Source organism: Dipodomys merriami, unplaced genomic scaffold, assembly GCF_024711535.1.
Source record: "Dipodomys merriami isolate MVZ:Mamm:240054 unplaced genomic scaffold, mDipMer1.0.p SCAF_52, whole genome shotgun sequence".
NCBI lineage: Eukaryota > Metazoa > Chordata > Mammalia > Rodentia > Heteromyidae > Dipodomys > Dipodomys merriami.
Window position 1 is genome coordinate 7551650 of NW_027206091.1, and position 16311 is coordinate 7567960.

A 16311-nucleotide genomic window follows, 5' to 3' on the forward strand; every position below is an offset into this window, starting at 1 on the left:
CCGCCCATTTAGAGCCCAAACCTAGGCCACTGCCCCACTTTAGCGCCCTGAAACCATCCTCTCTCCCTCCCTGTCCCTCCCCGCCTCTTCCTCAGGGAGCCTTGGGCCTGATGGGAGTGGAAGAGTAGAGGGATCACGTCTGGATCCTGGAAAAAAAAAATGGGGGCTGGCGGGGGGGGGGGGGCGGTTGTTCATTGTAGCCAATACCGGTCTCTAGGACCCAGCGGGCCTCGCTCTGCCTGCCTCGCTCTTACCCCTCCCCCACGCCGCCCCCCCCCCACCGTCTTCCAGGTTCCCCCTCCCTCCCCCCAGCGCCCCGGCTCCCGGTGCCCGTCTCTAGCGCCGCCCGAGCCAGCGAGGGAGCCGGAGAGAGCAGAAGGAGGAGGAGGAGGAGAAGGAGGAGGAGGAGGAGGAGGAGGAGGCCGCGTCGCCGCCGCTCGGAGCCCGGCCGGAGCCTCCCAGGCAGGTGCCCAGGGGCGGGCAAGGGGGCGGGGGCTGACAGACCGCCTGCCCCAGCCAGGGGGCGACCAGGACCCCGCTGCACCTTCTGCCCACCCAGGTGACCCGCACACCCCAGCTGGGAAAACAGAAGGTGATGGGGTCCCTAAAGTACTCGGCAGCCATTTGGGGGTACCAGTCTCCATTTAGGGGTGTGTGTGGTGGGGGGTCTTACACTCCCTTTGAAGACTCCCATTCACAAAATTTCATCCTGGCCCCTCTCCATTGAGGGAACTCTGAGGACCACTTCCCCAGGAGGCGGAGGGGGGGGGAACAGATTTATTTGTGGGGAGCGTAGGGCATCCTGGGATCCTGATGCCCCATCCCAGCTAGGCCCTGGGTGGTGGGGAGGGAGGGGAGGAAGCCCCTGCCCTCTTTCAGTGCTTCACCTGTTGTCGGGGGAGGCGGGCGGACAAAGGAAGCAGTGTCACGTGACTGCTCATTCACAAAATCCCATCCCATTGAGAAAAAGGGGGCTGGGGGCGCTGCGGCCGCCCCTTCCTCTCCCAGAGGGCTGGGGAAACCCGGCAGCCTGCAGGTGGGGGAGGGGGCTAGAGCTTGTGGCTGGGTCCCCTAAAGGTTGGGACGTCTGGGTCCCCGGGTTTGGGTAGCAGTGAGGTGAGTGGGGGGGGTGCTGGGCGCTAATCGTGATTACTGGGCGGAGGACTCAGTCCTCCGAGCTGGGGGGCGGGGTAAAATGCTTCTGAAGGATGCTGGGGGGAATATGTGGGGGGGGGAGGAATCAACACCCCCCTCCCCAATCTCGGACACACACCATCTCTCCTTTTTTTTTTTTTTTTTCCTTTGCTTTCTTCGGCCCGGGACCCGAGAAAGCAGCTTTGATTTTTTTTGTGAATGAAAACGCTCGTTGGATCTCTTCAGTTTCTGGCTTCCTCAGCCAGCCTCCATCTCCTCCCCCCCTCTCTCTTTCTCTTTCTCTCTCTCTCTCTCTCTCGGCCTCTCTTTCTGGCCATTTCTCTTCCCTGCTTCCCTGCCCATCTCCTGGTTGCTGGGTGACTCAGTGAGCTTTGCATCCGGTCTCATTCATAAATCCGGGAAGGGGTGGGGTGGGGTGGGGGGGAAAGAGAGCCAAGCTTTTCCACCCAGCTTAGTGGCCTGGGTGACAGGGTGCAGGGACAGCGCTGGGGTGGGGGGTTGGGGAACTGGAGCTGTAGTTGACGGGCTCAGGGAAAATACATATGCGCAGGAACCCAGCTGTGTGTGTTGGGGGGGGGATGATGGGTGGGGCTGTGGGTATGTGCTGACTGAGGAGAGAGGGTTGAGGGGATGAGCTGGAGGAGGAGGGGAGGTGGCAAACCTAGACTCTGGGGGCTGAGGGTGAGAAAGATGGGGGAAAGGAGGGTCTGGCCAGGGAAGGTAGCCCTGGGGGAAGAAGGCAGATAGGAGAGAGATGTCAGAGGAAGAAAGAAGCCATGCCAGAAGAAAGGGGGCATGAGGGGGAAATGGTGGGTATTGTGGCTGAGGGTGCTCTGGGCCCGGATGTGAGAGATGAAGATGGAGGGAGGGAGGGAAGGAACACTGAAGGAGGGAGCAGGATTTGAATTCACAGACTGTTGTCCTTGTCTTCTCCCATGTCCTCTAGGTACATGGTGCGGGTCCGAGCCGTGGTCATGGCCCGAGATGACTCCAGTGGGGGCTGGCTTCCTGTGGGGGGCGGGGGCCTCAGCCAGGTGAGCGTATGTCGGGTCCGAGGGGCCAGGCCCGAGGGGGGGGCCCGCCAGGGGCACTACGTCATCCACGGGGAGCGCCTCCGGGACCAGAAAGTGAGCCACCCTGGGGCGTGAGGGTGGGGTGTGATCTTTGGGGGAGGCTGGAACGGGGCTGGGGGTCTAGAGGGCAGGTCAGATGGTCTTCTCATCCGAGACTCAAACTGGGATGGAGGGGGTGGAATTTGGTAAAGAATCCTGTCCTAAAGATAAAAGTTAGGCCTTGGGGAGGGGTCTATTGGGGGTGCTAAGCAGGTCTGGGCCACTGCCTCTTCTTGCCATTCTGTCACAAAAGCCTCCTTAGTGATTTGCCCTGCTCCCTTCCTGCTCCCCCTTCCATCCCAGTTGGTCCTACTTGGGCCCTGCTCACACCTGACTCAGGCCATTTCCCTGCTCAGCTCTGAAGCCTTCCTGGGCTTCCTCTTCAAAATCATCACTTCCCCCACACCCCCCCCCCGCATCCACCAAGTTGGCCCCTGTGTGCCCCAAAGCCTGATGGAAGGCATTTGATTTGGGGGGAGGGCGGTCCTTCTTAGAAGTGTCTAATATCAGTTGCCAATTTTCTGTGTGGTTTCAGCAGGGGTAAACTGGCTTTCTTTTGGACACCAATCTGAAGAGATGAGATAGAAGTTTCAGCTGGGGATGTAGTAGGAAACTTTGAATTGTTTGACAAGACTTGGGGGAGGTAGTGTTTAAGAGTAGGAGTCACTAGGGAGAAGATGAGAGGGGACAAGGATGTGGACCAGCATTGAGGGGGGATTGTGGAAATACAATAAGAGCAGTCAGGAAATGTTTGAGGCCAGAAGTGTGGAGAGTATTCTGCCTGCTGGGTTATCTAGAAGGAGCAGGCATTCAATAAGATTTGGAGTTTCTTACTAGGGCATCAGAAAAGGATCAAAGGAGAAGAGGAAAAAGTAGAGGATGATCAGAGATCCATTTCATAAAATTAGGGTGCCGTATTGGGTGACAAGGAGGGCTCAGGGGTACATGTGGGAGATGAAGTTGGTGGGGGGTCCTGTAGAATGCAGAAAAGGTTAGCATTAGGGAAAGTCATGGCTGGGGAAGGGGATGTCTGAGTTGTTTCCCTTCCTGCCTCTCAGATCACCTTAGAGTGTACCCTAAGGCCAGGCTTGGTTTATAACAAAGTGAACCCCATCTTTCACCACTGGAGCCTGGGTGACTGCAAGTTTGGCCTGACGTTTCAGAGTCCTGCAGAGGCTGATGAGTTCCAGAAGAGTCTGCTGTCTGCTCTGGCTGCCCTCAGCCGAGGTGAGCCACGTGGGTGGAAGGCACTGGGGATGGAGAAGGCAGGAGAAGCTGGGACTGGGGATTCACTCTCTGCTTCTCTCCCTACCCCAGGTTCACTCACTCCTTCCTCATCTTCATCCTCCTCTTCCCCTTCCCAGGACACCGCAGAGACTCCCTGCCCTCTCACGGTGAGTCTTCTGTCTTCTGCTTCCTTTGTTGAGAGTTTTCTTTCTGGTCTACAAATTCCTGGGAGCCTACAGTAGAGCAGGCATCAGGCCACCCACTGGGGACACGGGATCCAATCTGGTCAGTTCAATCTCACTTACTCTAGTTTTTCTGTTCTATTGAGAATCACAGAATTGTTAAAGGTATTTAAGAAGTACCTTCTGTATACCAGGCTGTGTTTTAGATACTGGGGGCACATCGATAATCAAGTTTCTTTCCTCTTGAAGCTACCTTCTAGTCTAGTGGGAAAAGGCAATTTAAAAATAAGATGAAGGGGTTGGAAGCGTGGCTCAGTTAGCAGAGCACTAGCCATTGAGCAAAGTATCAGGTACTACATTTAATAAATAAATAAAAGGAGAAAATGAAAAGACTAACCATAAATAGGGCTGGGGGCAGAGCTGAAGTGGGTAAGTTCTTGCCAAGCAAGTACAAAGGATTGGGGGGGAAATGTAAATGATGGGCAAAGGAACAGCAATTCCATGTTCTAGTTCCTCAGGCTACATACTTTTTGTTGTTGTTGTTGTAGTTGTTCATGGGGCTTGAACTCTGGGCCTGAGTGTTGTCCCTCAGCTCTTCAGCTCAAGGTGGTCTTGAGCCACAGCACCACTTCCAGTTTTCTAGTGTTTTATTGGAGATAAGAGTCTCACAGACTTTTCTTGCCCAGGCTGGCTTTGATCCATGGTCCTCAGATCTCACACTCCTGAGTAGCTAGGATGACAGGCGTGAGCCACCGGTGTCCGGCTCTGTCCCCAGCAGATGGACAATCTCATTCCTGCCTCCCCTGCTCACCTCTAAGTTCAGCTCCCGTCTTCCCCCACAAACAGGAGAGGGGACCCTATTGTCCCTTGTGTCCCTTGTTCCCTTCTCCTACTCAGATCCTTCCCCAGGTTCCTTGTTACCCAAGGGAAAGGACAAAATCTTTCCAGTGGTCCCAAGCTCCTACACGATCTGGCCCTGCGTTATTTTGCTCATACTCACATTGCTGTAGCTGTTGCACTATCCTCACTCTCATTCCAACAGTGCAGGCACATTCCTGTCACAGGACCTTTGTACTGGCTATACCTTCTAGAACATTCTTTTGTATGTGGCTTACCCTCTCCTTTCATGACTTTATACAATTATCTCCTCAGTAAGTACCTCCCTGAGAAACCTATTCAAAATCGCAATGACACAATGCTCCATAGGTCTAATTTTTTCCCTTCATCTTCCTTATTTACTGTCTGAAAACACAGGTTTCTTAGGTATCAAAAGTTTAATATATGTGTGTATGGGTTTTGGTTTTTTTTGTTGTTGTTGTTGGTCATGGGGCTTGAACTCTGGGCCTGGGCACTGTCCTTGAACTCTTCAGCTCAAAGCTAAGGCTCTACTTCTTGAGCCACAGCACCACTTCCGGTTTTCTGGGGGTAAATTGGCGATAAGAGTCTCATGGACTTTCCTGCCTGGCTGGCTTTGAACTGTGATCCTCAGATCTCAGCCTCCTGAGTAGCTAGGATTACAGGTATGAGCTACTCGCTCCCAGCATGTGTGTATGTTAATGCCACAGTGAAACTCCGTTGTGCAATTCACTGCACAAAGAAAAAGAAATGAAAAGAAAGGAAAGGCCACATTGTAGTGGCGCACACCTGCAATCCTAGCTACTCAAGAGGATTGTGGCTTGAAATAAATCCAAGACTCCATCTCTAAAACAACCAGTAAAAAAGCTGAGCTGGAGCTGTGGTTGCCCAAAGTACAAGCAAGCCAGGCAGAAAGGCCTGAGTTCAAATCTTGGTACCAGCTATCTATCTGTCTGTCTGTCTGTCTGTCTGTCTGTCTGTCTATGTGAGTTGACTCCTGTGATGGAATGCCAGCTCCAGTAGGGCCAGGATCGTTCTCTGATTCCTTGCTGTGTTTCCAATACCTAAAACAGTGCCTGGCACCTAAGTATTCAGTAAATGTGTTGAATAAATTAATGGAATGAATGAACGCATAGAATGTTGTGTGCATTTTGGCACTTGCTCGGAACAATGTGAATTGCCAAGAACACCTAGAGGAACAGAATGGGTTCCCTGAGACAGAAAGGGGGCCAGCCTCAGAGTAAGGGAGGATGAGATGTGGGCATAGACAGTTCCTGTCTGTGGAGTTTTTGCTCCATGCTCTGGCTGTAACCTGCACAGTGATCTTTGTGTCTGGTATGCTGTGGTGCTCAATGAATGTGTATGTATGCTAAAAAGGGTCAAATGAATGAGGCAGAAATGATGCTCAAGTAACAGAAATTAATGGAGGGTCTGAAAAGTGTTACTTCAAGTTAGGAATCAGGGACTCATGCCTATAATCCTACCTAGTCAAGTGGCTGAGATCCAAAGAGGATTGAGGTTGGAAACCAACTGGGGCAATGTCTTTGAAATTTCATCTCCCAAAAAGCAAAAAGCAAAAAGCAGGCCTGGAGGCATGGCTCAACTGGTAGAGTACCGGTGGAGCAAGCTAGCCAAATTAGTTGAACCAGGCCCTGAGCTCAAATCCTGGTAACTGGGGGAGGAAAAAAAAAAAAGATTAAAGTCCTAGTAAAGAACAGGGCTTAGTATGGGTAGAAGAAAAATACTCCAGGTGAAAGGAACTGCCCCATGGAGGTGTGCCAATAGAAATGACACAGGAACTTGGCTGGCTGGCCAGGGGAGAGGGCTTCAGCAAAGAGACATGATTTTTTTTGGGTAGTGGGTCAGTTGTGGGGCCTGAACTCGGTCTGGGTGCTGTCCCTGAGCAAGGCTAGCACTCTACCACTTGAGCCACAGCACTTCTTCTGGCTTTTTGTTTTGTTTTGTTTTGTTTTGTCAGTCATGGGGTTTGAACTCTGGGTTTAGGCGCTGTCCCTGTGCTCTTCAGCTCAAGGCAAGTGCTCTACCACTTGAGCCACAGTGCCAATTCTGGTTTTCTAGTGGTTTATTGGAGATAAGAGTCTCACAGACTTTCCTGCCGGGGCTGGCTTTGAACCTCAATCCTCAGATCTCAGCCTCTTGGGTAGCTAGGATTACAGGTGCCTGGCCACTTCCAGCTTTTTCTGCTTATGTGGTGCTGATGAATCGAACCCAAGGCCTCATGTGTACAAGGCAAGCACTCTGCCACTGAGCCACTTTCCCAGCCCCAAGAGAAATGATTTGATGTTGTATATGTTGGTGAGCTAAGCAAGATAGGACTTTAACAATAGTACCATAACAGTACTGGGTATGATGATATATACTTGTATGTATCATTATTTTTTTTGGTCCGTAGGGGTGCTAGAACTCAGGGCTGAGCACTGTCCCTGGGCTTCTTTGCTCAAGACTAGCGCTCTACCACTTTTAGTCACAGTGCCACTTCTAGTTTTCTGGTGGTTAATTAGAGATAAGGACCTCACGGACTTTCCTGCCTGGGCTGGCTTTGAACTATGATCCTCAGATCTCAGCCTCCTGAGTAGTTACGATTACAGGTATGAGCCACTAGCAGCCAGCAGCTTCTGTTTTGTTTTGTTTTTTTTAATTTAGGTGGTTAATTAGAGGTAAGAGTCCTACAGACTTTCCTGCACAGGTTGGCTTTGAAGCTGGATCCTTAGATCTCAGCTTCCTGGATAGCTAGGATTACAGGCCTGAGCCACCAGTGTCTCGCTGATGTATACCTGAAATCCCAGCACTTGGTAAACTGAAGCAGGAGAATCTGGAATTCAAGGCCAGCCTGAGCTACAAGGCAAGTCCCTATCTCAACAAACAGGACTATGGCCAGGCACCGGTGGTTCACACCTTTAATCCTAGCTACTCAGGAGGCTGAGATCTGAGGACTGGGGTGCAAAGGAAGCCCAAGTAGTAAAGTTCTTGAGACTGTCATCTCCAACTAAGAAAAAACAAGCTGGAGGAGGCTCAAGTGGTAGAATACTAGCCTTGAGCACAAAAGCTCAAGGACAGAGTCCAGGCCCTGAGTCCAATCCCCAGGATTGGCACCAAAAACAAAACAATTCAACAACAACAAAAACCACCCTCAAACTATGAAAGGAACTCCATGATAGAGTGCTGCCTAGCATGTGCAAAGGTCCTGGTTTCCATCCCCAGCCTTTCCTGTACTTCAGCATATGTTATACCCTAGACAATGGGCCCTAACCACAGACTTGTTTACCAGTAAGTACTATAATTGGCCCTGTTTGATGGAAGAAGAAACTGAAGCTCAGAGATGAGCTCAATTACTAGAGGGCCTGAGCTTGAACTCACATTTACTTGGTCCCAGCGCTCTCACTCTCAGTGGGGGGGGGGGGGAATCTACTTAAGGGTATGAGCTGGGAAGGGTGGTTCTCCCCTAGCTGAGGCCCTTGATCTCTCCCAGTCCCACATAGACAGCGACTCCTCCTCCAGTCACAGTCGCCAGGAGACACCTCCCGCCTCCGCAGCCGCCCCCATCATCACCGTGGAGTCAGCTTCTACTTTCGGGCCGGCCATGTCCCCCCAGCACTGCCGTTCCTCTGCTCAGGTGTGACCCCCCATCCCTCAGCCCCTCAGCCATCCTTTGGGTGAAATGGGAACAGGTGCTAGGGGTCTCTAAGGGGGGCTGGAGCTGAGGCCCTGAGGGCTGGCCGGCCTGACTACTGGAGTGGGTGTGGGGAGGGGGAAGGCGGTAGAGGTAGAGACAGGCCTGGGTCTCTCCCAAGGCTGGGTGCTTCCTGGAGATTTGATGGAGAGTTCTAAATCCTAGAGGGGCATTGGGGACAATGTGGACAAGTTTTGTAGTGTATTAGAAAATGCTGGTATTAGCCAGGTGTCAGTGGCTCATGCCTATAATCTCAGCTACTTAAGAGGCTGAGATCTGAAGACCCTGTTGGAAGTCAGCATGGACAGGAAAGTCCATGAGACTCTTATATCCAATTAACCAGCAAAAAGCTGGAAATGGAGCTATGGCTCCAGTGGTAGAGCTCCAGCCTTGAGCAAAAAAGCTCAGGAACAGTGCCCAAACCCTCAGTGTAAGCCTTAGGAACAAAACAGCAGCAAAAAAGAGACGGCTGGTACTCACAGAAGGTTTAGGGTTGCAAAGGTGGGAAGGCTTGGTACCCAAGGAATCCAGGGGGCAGGAATCCATCGTGAAAGGCAGAGTGGTTGGGAGATGTGACTCCTGGATCTTGAGAGTGACAAGTCTCCTGCCTCTAGGAAAGGAGGGACCCACGGGACCCCACACAGGAGCAGGCGAGGGTCTTGAAAGTCTTAAGTCCCAAACTCAGGAAGTATTTGAGGAGTCAGGTTCCTTGGGTGACCTAGGCCTATAGCTGCATCTTGTTTTTTTTGTGTTTTCTTTTTTCTTTTTTTGGTGCCAATCCCGGGGCTTGAACTCAGGGCCTGCATGTTGCCTCTGAGCTTCTGTGCTCAGGCTAGAGATCTGTTACATGAGCCACAGCTCCGGTTTTGAGCTGTTTGCTGGTTAATTGCAGATAAGAATCTCATCGATGGGCTGGGAATGTGGCTTAGTGGCCGAGTGCTTGCCTAGCCTGCATGAAGCCCTGGGTTTGCTTCCTCAGTACCACATAAACAAAAAGCTGGAAGTGGAGGCTGGGGAGGTGGCTCAGTGGCAGAGCGCTTGCCTTGCATGCCTGAGGCCCTGGGTTCAATTCCTCAGCACCACATAAGCAAAAAGAAAAATGCAGGAAGTGGCACTGTGGCTCATGTGGTAGAGCGCTAGCCTTGAGCTGAAGAGTTGAGGGAAAGCGTCCACGTCCTGAGTTCAAGCCCCAGGTCCATCAGTTAAAAAAAAAAAAAAAAGAAGAAGAACCTCATGGACTTTCCTAACCAGGTTAGTTTTGAATCATGGTCCTCAGATCTCAGTCTCTTGAGTAGCTGGGATTACAGGCGTGAGCCACCAGCCTCCAGCTGGATCTTGGAATTCATGGATCTTTTGAGATAGGGATGGATCGCGGTGGGAATGGACTGCGAGTCACAGATCTGGCTAATGTGATCTCCTTGTCCCTTGGTCCCGCAGAGCTATCCTCCGCTTCTACCTTTCACAGGGATCCCGGAGCCCTCAGAACCTGTGGCTGGGGCAGGGGGTCCGGGCTGGGGTGGCCGTGGCTATGAGGATTACCGACGCTCGGGGCCACCTGCGCCCCTCACCTTGTCCACCTGCGTCGTGCGCTTCGCCAAGACTGGCACATTGAGGGGCGCATCTCCAGGTCCCCCAGTGTCACTACCTGCTCCTCTCACCGAGGCTGTACCCCCAGCACCCCCGGCTCGCCCACCCCCAGGTCCCGGACCCACTCCTGTGCCAGCCAAGGCCTCCCCAGAGGCGGAGGAGGCTGCGCGCTGTGTCCATTGCCGTGCGCTCTTCCGTCGGCGTGCAGACGGTCGTGGTGGCCGCTGCGCAGAGGCCCCGGACCCGGGTCGCCTGCTGGTGCGTCGTCTCAGCTGCCTCTGGTGCGCCGAGAGCTTGCTCTACCACTGCCTGTCGGACGCCGAAGGTGACTTCTCGGACCCCTGTGCCTGCGAGCCGGGCCACCCGCGCCCTGCTGCGCGCTGGGCCGCGCTGGCCGCGCTGTCCCTGGCCGTGCCCTGCCTCTGCTGCTATGCGCCCCTGCGCGCCTGCCACTGGGTCGCCTCCCGGTGTGGCTGTGCCGGCTGCGGGGGACGCCACGAGGAGGCTGCGCGGTGAGGAAGTGACCGTCTTGGTGTGGGGTCCTGCAGCCGGATGGAGGACCTCCCTCCAAAACAACAACAAATGGAGGGTTCAGGACTCTGGACATTCTCTCTCTCTCTCTCTCTCTCTCTCTCTCTCTCTCTGCTCTTGCTCTTTCACACACTCTCTCTCGTTCTCTCTCTCAAATCTAAATCTCTCAAAACCTTTGGGCACATCCCAGAATTTGGAGCTTTGAGTTTGGATTGACCTAGAATCTGGAACCCCAAACCTAGGATTTAGAAACTGAGAAACACCCCCCCACCCTCACCCCAGCATCACTAGGAGGTCTGTCAAAACCACTGAGGCATCCTGAATTCTGCATTCTCCATTTCTTCTTGTCCATTGAGGGACCTCCTGACATCTCCCAAATTGTATCCCAGAGGGCCTTGCAGGGCACACAGAACCCCTAAAAGATGCAGGGACCATAAACCCTGAATCCTCGTCTGTCTGACTAACCATAGGCCTTGGTTACACCTGGCACCATGAACCCTCAGATTACAGCCCCAGAGTTAGTCAGGTGTTGCCAATAACAAATTACTCCCAGATCTTGAGATGAGAGGGTCTAGAATCACCCCTAAAATGATCCCTGAATATTCTGAGACCTAGTGTACCTCTATCTGAGATGCCCCTCAGGACCCATGAGATACCAAACCCCTCCTGGGTTTGGTGCTATGGGCTGGAATGCCTAGATTCTGGCCCCAAGTCTACCCAACTTCTGAATGCCTATTGACCTGGTCATCAGTTTGGGACAGCAAGGTTTTAGAAGTCTGGATAACTCCAGATACTGAAGTATTTTCTGATCAAAATGACCTTAGAGGGCCAGCCCAGGGCTTGGTAAATTCCATGTGTCAGGGACTGAGATGCTCTGGGAGCCAAGAGTACACCTGTATAGACCCACCTGCCCCTAAGCCAGTGTTCTTGGTTCTTATGTATGGACTAGAGGTGCCCGTTACCCCAGGTATATGACTGGGGGGTGGGTGGGCACTGCCTCCTTAGAGCCCCAAATCCTGGTCTCAAGTCCTCCACAATCCTCTTCTAGTTCCCCATTTGGATGTAGATTTTGAGATCCCAAATGCCCTGGAATCTTTGGCCACCTCTTGTTGTCAGTTCCTCAGTCACCTAAAGGCCAAGTTGGGAGTCTAGCTCCAGAAAGCTGGAGTGGCAATGGCCACTCAGACCTCTGATCCCTCAGTGACTCCAAGGTGCTTTAAGAGCACTGGATCCAAGATTCCAAGGTGCCATTGACACCCCTAGATGCAGGGCTCAAGAACTATAATATTGGGATTGTTACTGATACAGGACCTTGTTCTCCATCCCAGAGACCTACAGATCTGAGCTGCCCCAGGACCCTAATATTCTCTCAGATTCCAGATTCTTTTGGATTTAAATGCTACTAATCTGATGAAGCCTGGAAATGCCTCTGCTGGATCCTGCTGCAAATCCTCAGAAACGATAGCCCCTAGTATTCTACCATTCCATAGATCCATGAAACTCCAAGGTCTCAGGCCCTAGAATTTTTGTCCCCAGGACCCTAGCCCAAGCCCCCAGCAGCCTTAGAATTACTCTTTATAGCCCCCCCCCTTTTTTTATGGTCTGAGACTGGGACTTGAACTCAGTACCTGACACTTTCTCTCATTTGGCTAGTGCTCTACCAACTGAGCCACACCTCCAATCCCATCCAACCCCCCCTCTACCCTAATGTAGATTACAGGAGTTCCCCACTCCCACCTCTTATGGCCTGGCTTTGCTACAGAGGATTATGCAAGCTGTTTGTTAAACAAAGGCACACAATGAAGACAATGACCACAGGACTTTAGTGTCACCTGGTGGCCAATCCAGGCAATCAGACAAGGCCTGCCTTAAAAAAAAATTTTTTTTTATTATTATAAAGATGATGTACAGAGAGGGGTTACAGTTATATAAGTCAGGTAAAGAGTACATTTCTTTTTGGACAATGTCACCTTTTCCTTTGCTCCCTCCCAGTTTTTCCCTCCTGTCCCCACCATTAGCTGTATAGTCCATTTTGTCCTGCCCTTTTCTGATTGGCACAAAAGCAATTTCACTCTGTGGGAACCCCTATTCCCCAGCCTTGAAGATCCCCCTAAAGTCCAACCCTGAGCACTAACCCTGGCCCAAGTCCACCTACCCCTCCTCTTCTGTGTCAGAGTTAGAATGCTTCAAAGGCTTTATGATACTGCTCTCTAGGCTTCATCCAGGGAGAATGCCATACTCTCTGTCCTGAGTGGGACCAGATGGCTGGCGCACCTAAGATCTGTCCAGAATGGGAGATAGCAAGGTCTTGTAGCAAGAATGTCTCAAAAAATATATATATTTTTAAATGGCTTTGGACCTGCCTCTGGCCCCAAGCATCTAGCAATGTGCACTTACTACCCCTTTCTTCATTACCACACTCTGATGGCCTTGTGTGTGTGTGTGCGTGTGTGAGGGGTCCTTCAAGGCATAGCTTGTTCTGTCACTTTAAATTATTAACTATTTATTGCATCCGGAACCTGTGAGATTCAGCTCTCCCAAACCAGACCCTGGGATGGGTGAGAGAAAAAGAAGGGAGGGTGTTCCTCCCGTCCCTACTCTGCCCAGCTCTCATTACTGTCACCCCACCAGAGCTGAGGGCAGAGGGGCTGGGGGCGGCTTGGGTCCCCATCCCCCTCTCTGTGCCTCGGTCTCCCCCCCTTCTGTGGTGGGCTGGGGGGAAGCTCCATTCTTAAAACCTACCTCGTTTGGGGGAGGGGGGTGGGATGGGAGACCAGAGTGCTGTACAGTGCTGTGAGATCTTTGGATAAAGTGGTGCCCCCCCCACCCCCAGAAGGTTCTTTCCGGGGCCTCCACCTCCCAGCCCCACCTCTCCCAGATCTAGCCCTCTTGCTCCCTGCTGATACCCACCTCTTGATCCATGATTGCCCTTCATCACTCCCCCCCCCTAAATCAGGGGTGCTTGGAGGGTTGACCCTGGGAGCCAGGAAGACCTCAGACCCTGGAACCCCCAGGTCAGATTTCCCAGCTGCTTGCCCCTCAGATGGGTTGCTTGGCCCGTAGATTTGGGGGAGGCACCCCAACACTTATCTTCCTGGTCTTGATTCCAAGCCAGTCTTGGGACTTCAATTATCGTTAGCACCATGGCAGGCTGAAGTGGTAGGAGGATGGGGGCCGAAGGCCCAGCCTTGTCATGGGGGAGGGGGGCTTGAGATCTGCTCCAAGAAATGTCTATGATAAAGATTTGGCTTGTGTTCTTTATTTGTGTGGATGCGCCCTTGTCCACTCCCGTTTCTGAACTGGTAGATGAGTCTCCTGCCTCAGTTCTCCTTTCCCTCCACATCCTTTAGTCCCTGGGTGTTATACACATTTATTCACTCAGCAAGTACATTCATTGAACACTCATGAGGGTACCAAGCCTTGTAGGCACAAGGAAGCCAATGAACAGGGCTGGGCATGGTAGCTCTCCGCTTCCTCAGGAGATGGAGACAGAATTTTGGTTCTGAGGCAGACCAAGGAAAAAGCCCAGACACTATTTAAAAAATAACTAAAGCTTGGGGCTGGGAAGGTGGCCCAGTGGTAGAGCGCTTGCCTTGCATGCATGAGGCCCTGGGTTCGATTCCTCAGCACCACATAAGCAAAAAGAAAAAAAAAGCCGCAAGTGGCGCTGTGGCTCAAGTGGTAGAGCGCTAGCCTTGAGCTGAAGAGCTGAGGGACAGCACCCAGGCCCAGAATTCAGACCCCATGACCGGAACCCCCCCCCCAAAAAAAAACTAAAGCAAAAGGTTGAGGGCTTGAATTAAAACCCCAGTACCTCCTCCTCATTAAAAAAAAAAAAAAAAGCCAGCATCAGTGGCTCACACCTGCAATCCTAGCTACTCAGGAGGCTGAGATCTGAGAATCATGGGTTGAAGCCAGGCTGTGAAACTCCAATTAACCATCCCCCAAAAACCCTTAGTGGTAGAGTGCTAGCTTTGAGCCCAAAGCTCAGGGATAGCACCCAGGCCTTGACTTTATACCCCCAGGTCCAGCACGTATGTGGACACACACACACACACACACACACACACACACACACACACACACACACACACACACACACACACACACACACACACACACACACACACACACACACACACACACACACACACACACGGTTTTGGCCATGGTCAGATTAGGTCTTACTCAGGAACCTCCACAAAGATGAGGGGGATGTGTTCATGTCTGTAGGGAAGAGCATTCCAATAAGAGGGAACAGACAGTGTTAGGGAAGTGCTTAGAGGGGAGGACACCAGGAGATTCCTGAGGAAAGGAGGACATGCGTGTCTGGGAAGGTCTGGTGCCAAGCAAGCCATCCTGTGGACTTTGGTTTCTCTCTAATTGGTATGGGATTGGAGGAAGGGCCTTCTGTTTAAGTGTTCCATCCTCCGAGTCACACCCCAGTCCTGGACATTGGTTTTGACTCTAGTCTTGAGCTGGAGTCACAGGCAGTCCCCTACCAAGGAAGGGTATGGATCCTGTGTGCTAGCTTCCAGGGTGTGGGGAGGAGCCGAAGGACATTGGATCCATTTGGAGAGGTAAAATACACATTTCTTGGTGGGTTTGATAGAATCAGGGCTTGTGGGTGGGGTGTAGCTTGTGGCAGAGCTTTGCCTGTGTGTGTCTGGGTTCTATTCCCTGTACCAAAAGAATAGAAGAGAGAAGAGGAAAGAGAAAAGGATGAAGGGGAGAAAAAGAGGACTCAAAAGGTTATAAGCCCAAATTTTTGGACTCAGTAATTTCAATGCTTTACTGAAGTCAATAAATGCTATTCTGGGTACCTCCTAGGCACAGCCAGAGCTATGGAGAGGAGCAGGGTAAGAGCAGGCTGTGGCTCTGACAAGTTCAGGCCTTTATTGTTTCCTGATGCTCCCAGGACACCCTACACAGGAGATAAGGACAGCCAGGAAGAAATTAGAACTGGAACAAGGATTAAAAAAAAATTAACAAAATCAGCAGGTAGCAATAACAGAAACAGGCTCAGGGATTTAAAAGCATGACGTTTGCTTAGACCCTAATACACTAGGTATCCACTTTTAAAGTGGGGATAGTATTTACCCCAGAAGCACACACTCAATGTGTAATATATATCCATTGTTACTTATTGAGTACATATTTAACTATGTGTGTCTGTTCATCATATTCAAGCTGGAGATTGAACTACTCCAAGTCTTTAAACTATTTTTGCACACCCCAGTCCTTTTGTTTCTTTTTCAGATAGGGTCCTGTGCTTTCTCCAGAACCAGCCTCAACTGTAATCTTCCAACTTCTGCTTCCCTAGTAGCTGGTATTTACAGACATATATCACCATACCTGGCCTTAGTAATACATAGTCTTAACATTGTTTGTGAAGGTTAACTAGTTATATAAAAAGTGCTTAACAGCCAGGCACCAGTGACTCACATCTGTAATCCTAGCACTTGAAAGGCTGAGCTCAGGAAGATCGTGGTTCCATACACAAAGACTCATTCTCAACCAATAGCTGGTTGGCAGTGTGCCTGTCATCCCAATAACATGGGAGGCTAAAATCTCATGGGAGGGAAAATCTAAGTTCCAGGTTAACTCAGAAAAGTCGAGACTCATCTCAATGAAAGAAGCTGGGCGTGGTAGCACACATCTGTCACTCCAGTTAGGACACAAAGTCCAAAGCAGGTGGACTGCCATCCAGGCATGGCCTGGGCAAAAAACAAGACCCTAGCTTAAAGTAACCAGCGCTGGAAATATGGCTTATTGGTTAGGCCTTGAGTTCAAGTCTCAGTCTCATCCCCCTCCCCACCCTACCCCCTTAACAGACTCTAAATTGCAACTTGTAGGTCATCCTGGGCTACATAGACAATTCCCAAAGTAAGGTGGAAAAGGAGGAAGTAAATTTCTGGTTTGGAGATGAACGTGGATGAACATTTGGTCTGGTGTGCATTAAGAACAGAGG

The 16311-nt window shown here is 51.4% G+C and overlaps 1 protein-coding gene across 1 annotated transcript; it reads left to right on the top strand.

Moving 5' to 3' along the window:
* Positions 1–1091: 1091 nt before the first annotated feature.
* On the top strand, positions 1092–13545 carry LOC138811143 (sprouty-related, EVH1 domain-containing protein 3). The gene is made up of 6 exons (XM_069998783.1): positions 1092–1116; positions 2102–2282; positions 3326–3494; positions 3585–3661; positions 8022–8165; positions 9660–13545. Exons 2-6 carry the CDS (start codon positions 2106–2108, stop codon positions 10323–10325), a joined length of 1233 nt encoding a protein of 410 aa, XP_069854884.1. The 5' UTR covers positions 1092–1116; positions 2102–2105; the 3' UTR covers positions 10326–13545.
* Positions 13546–16311: the final 2766 nt, after the last annotated feature.

Bases quoted from the DNA above. Each gene is read 5' to 3' on its own strand.
- LOC138811143 (XM_069998783.1), top strand. From the start codon at position 2,106: ATGGTGCGGGTCCGAGCCGTGGTCATGGCCCGAGATGACTCCAGTGGG. The intron at 3,662-8,021 runs GTGAGTCTTCTG...GATCTCTCCCAG, and splicing joins AGACTCCCTGCCCTCTCACG to TCCCACATAGACAGCGACTC. The intron at 8,166-9,659 runs GTGTGACCCCCC...TTGGTCCCGCAG, and splicing joins ACTGCCGTTCCTCTGCTCAG to AGCTATCCTCCGCTTCTACC.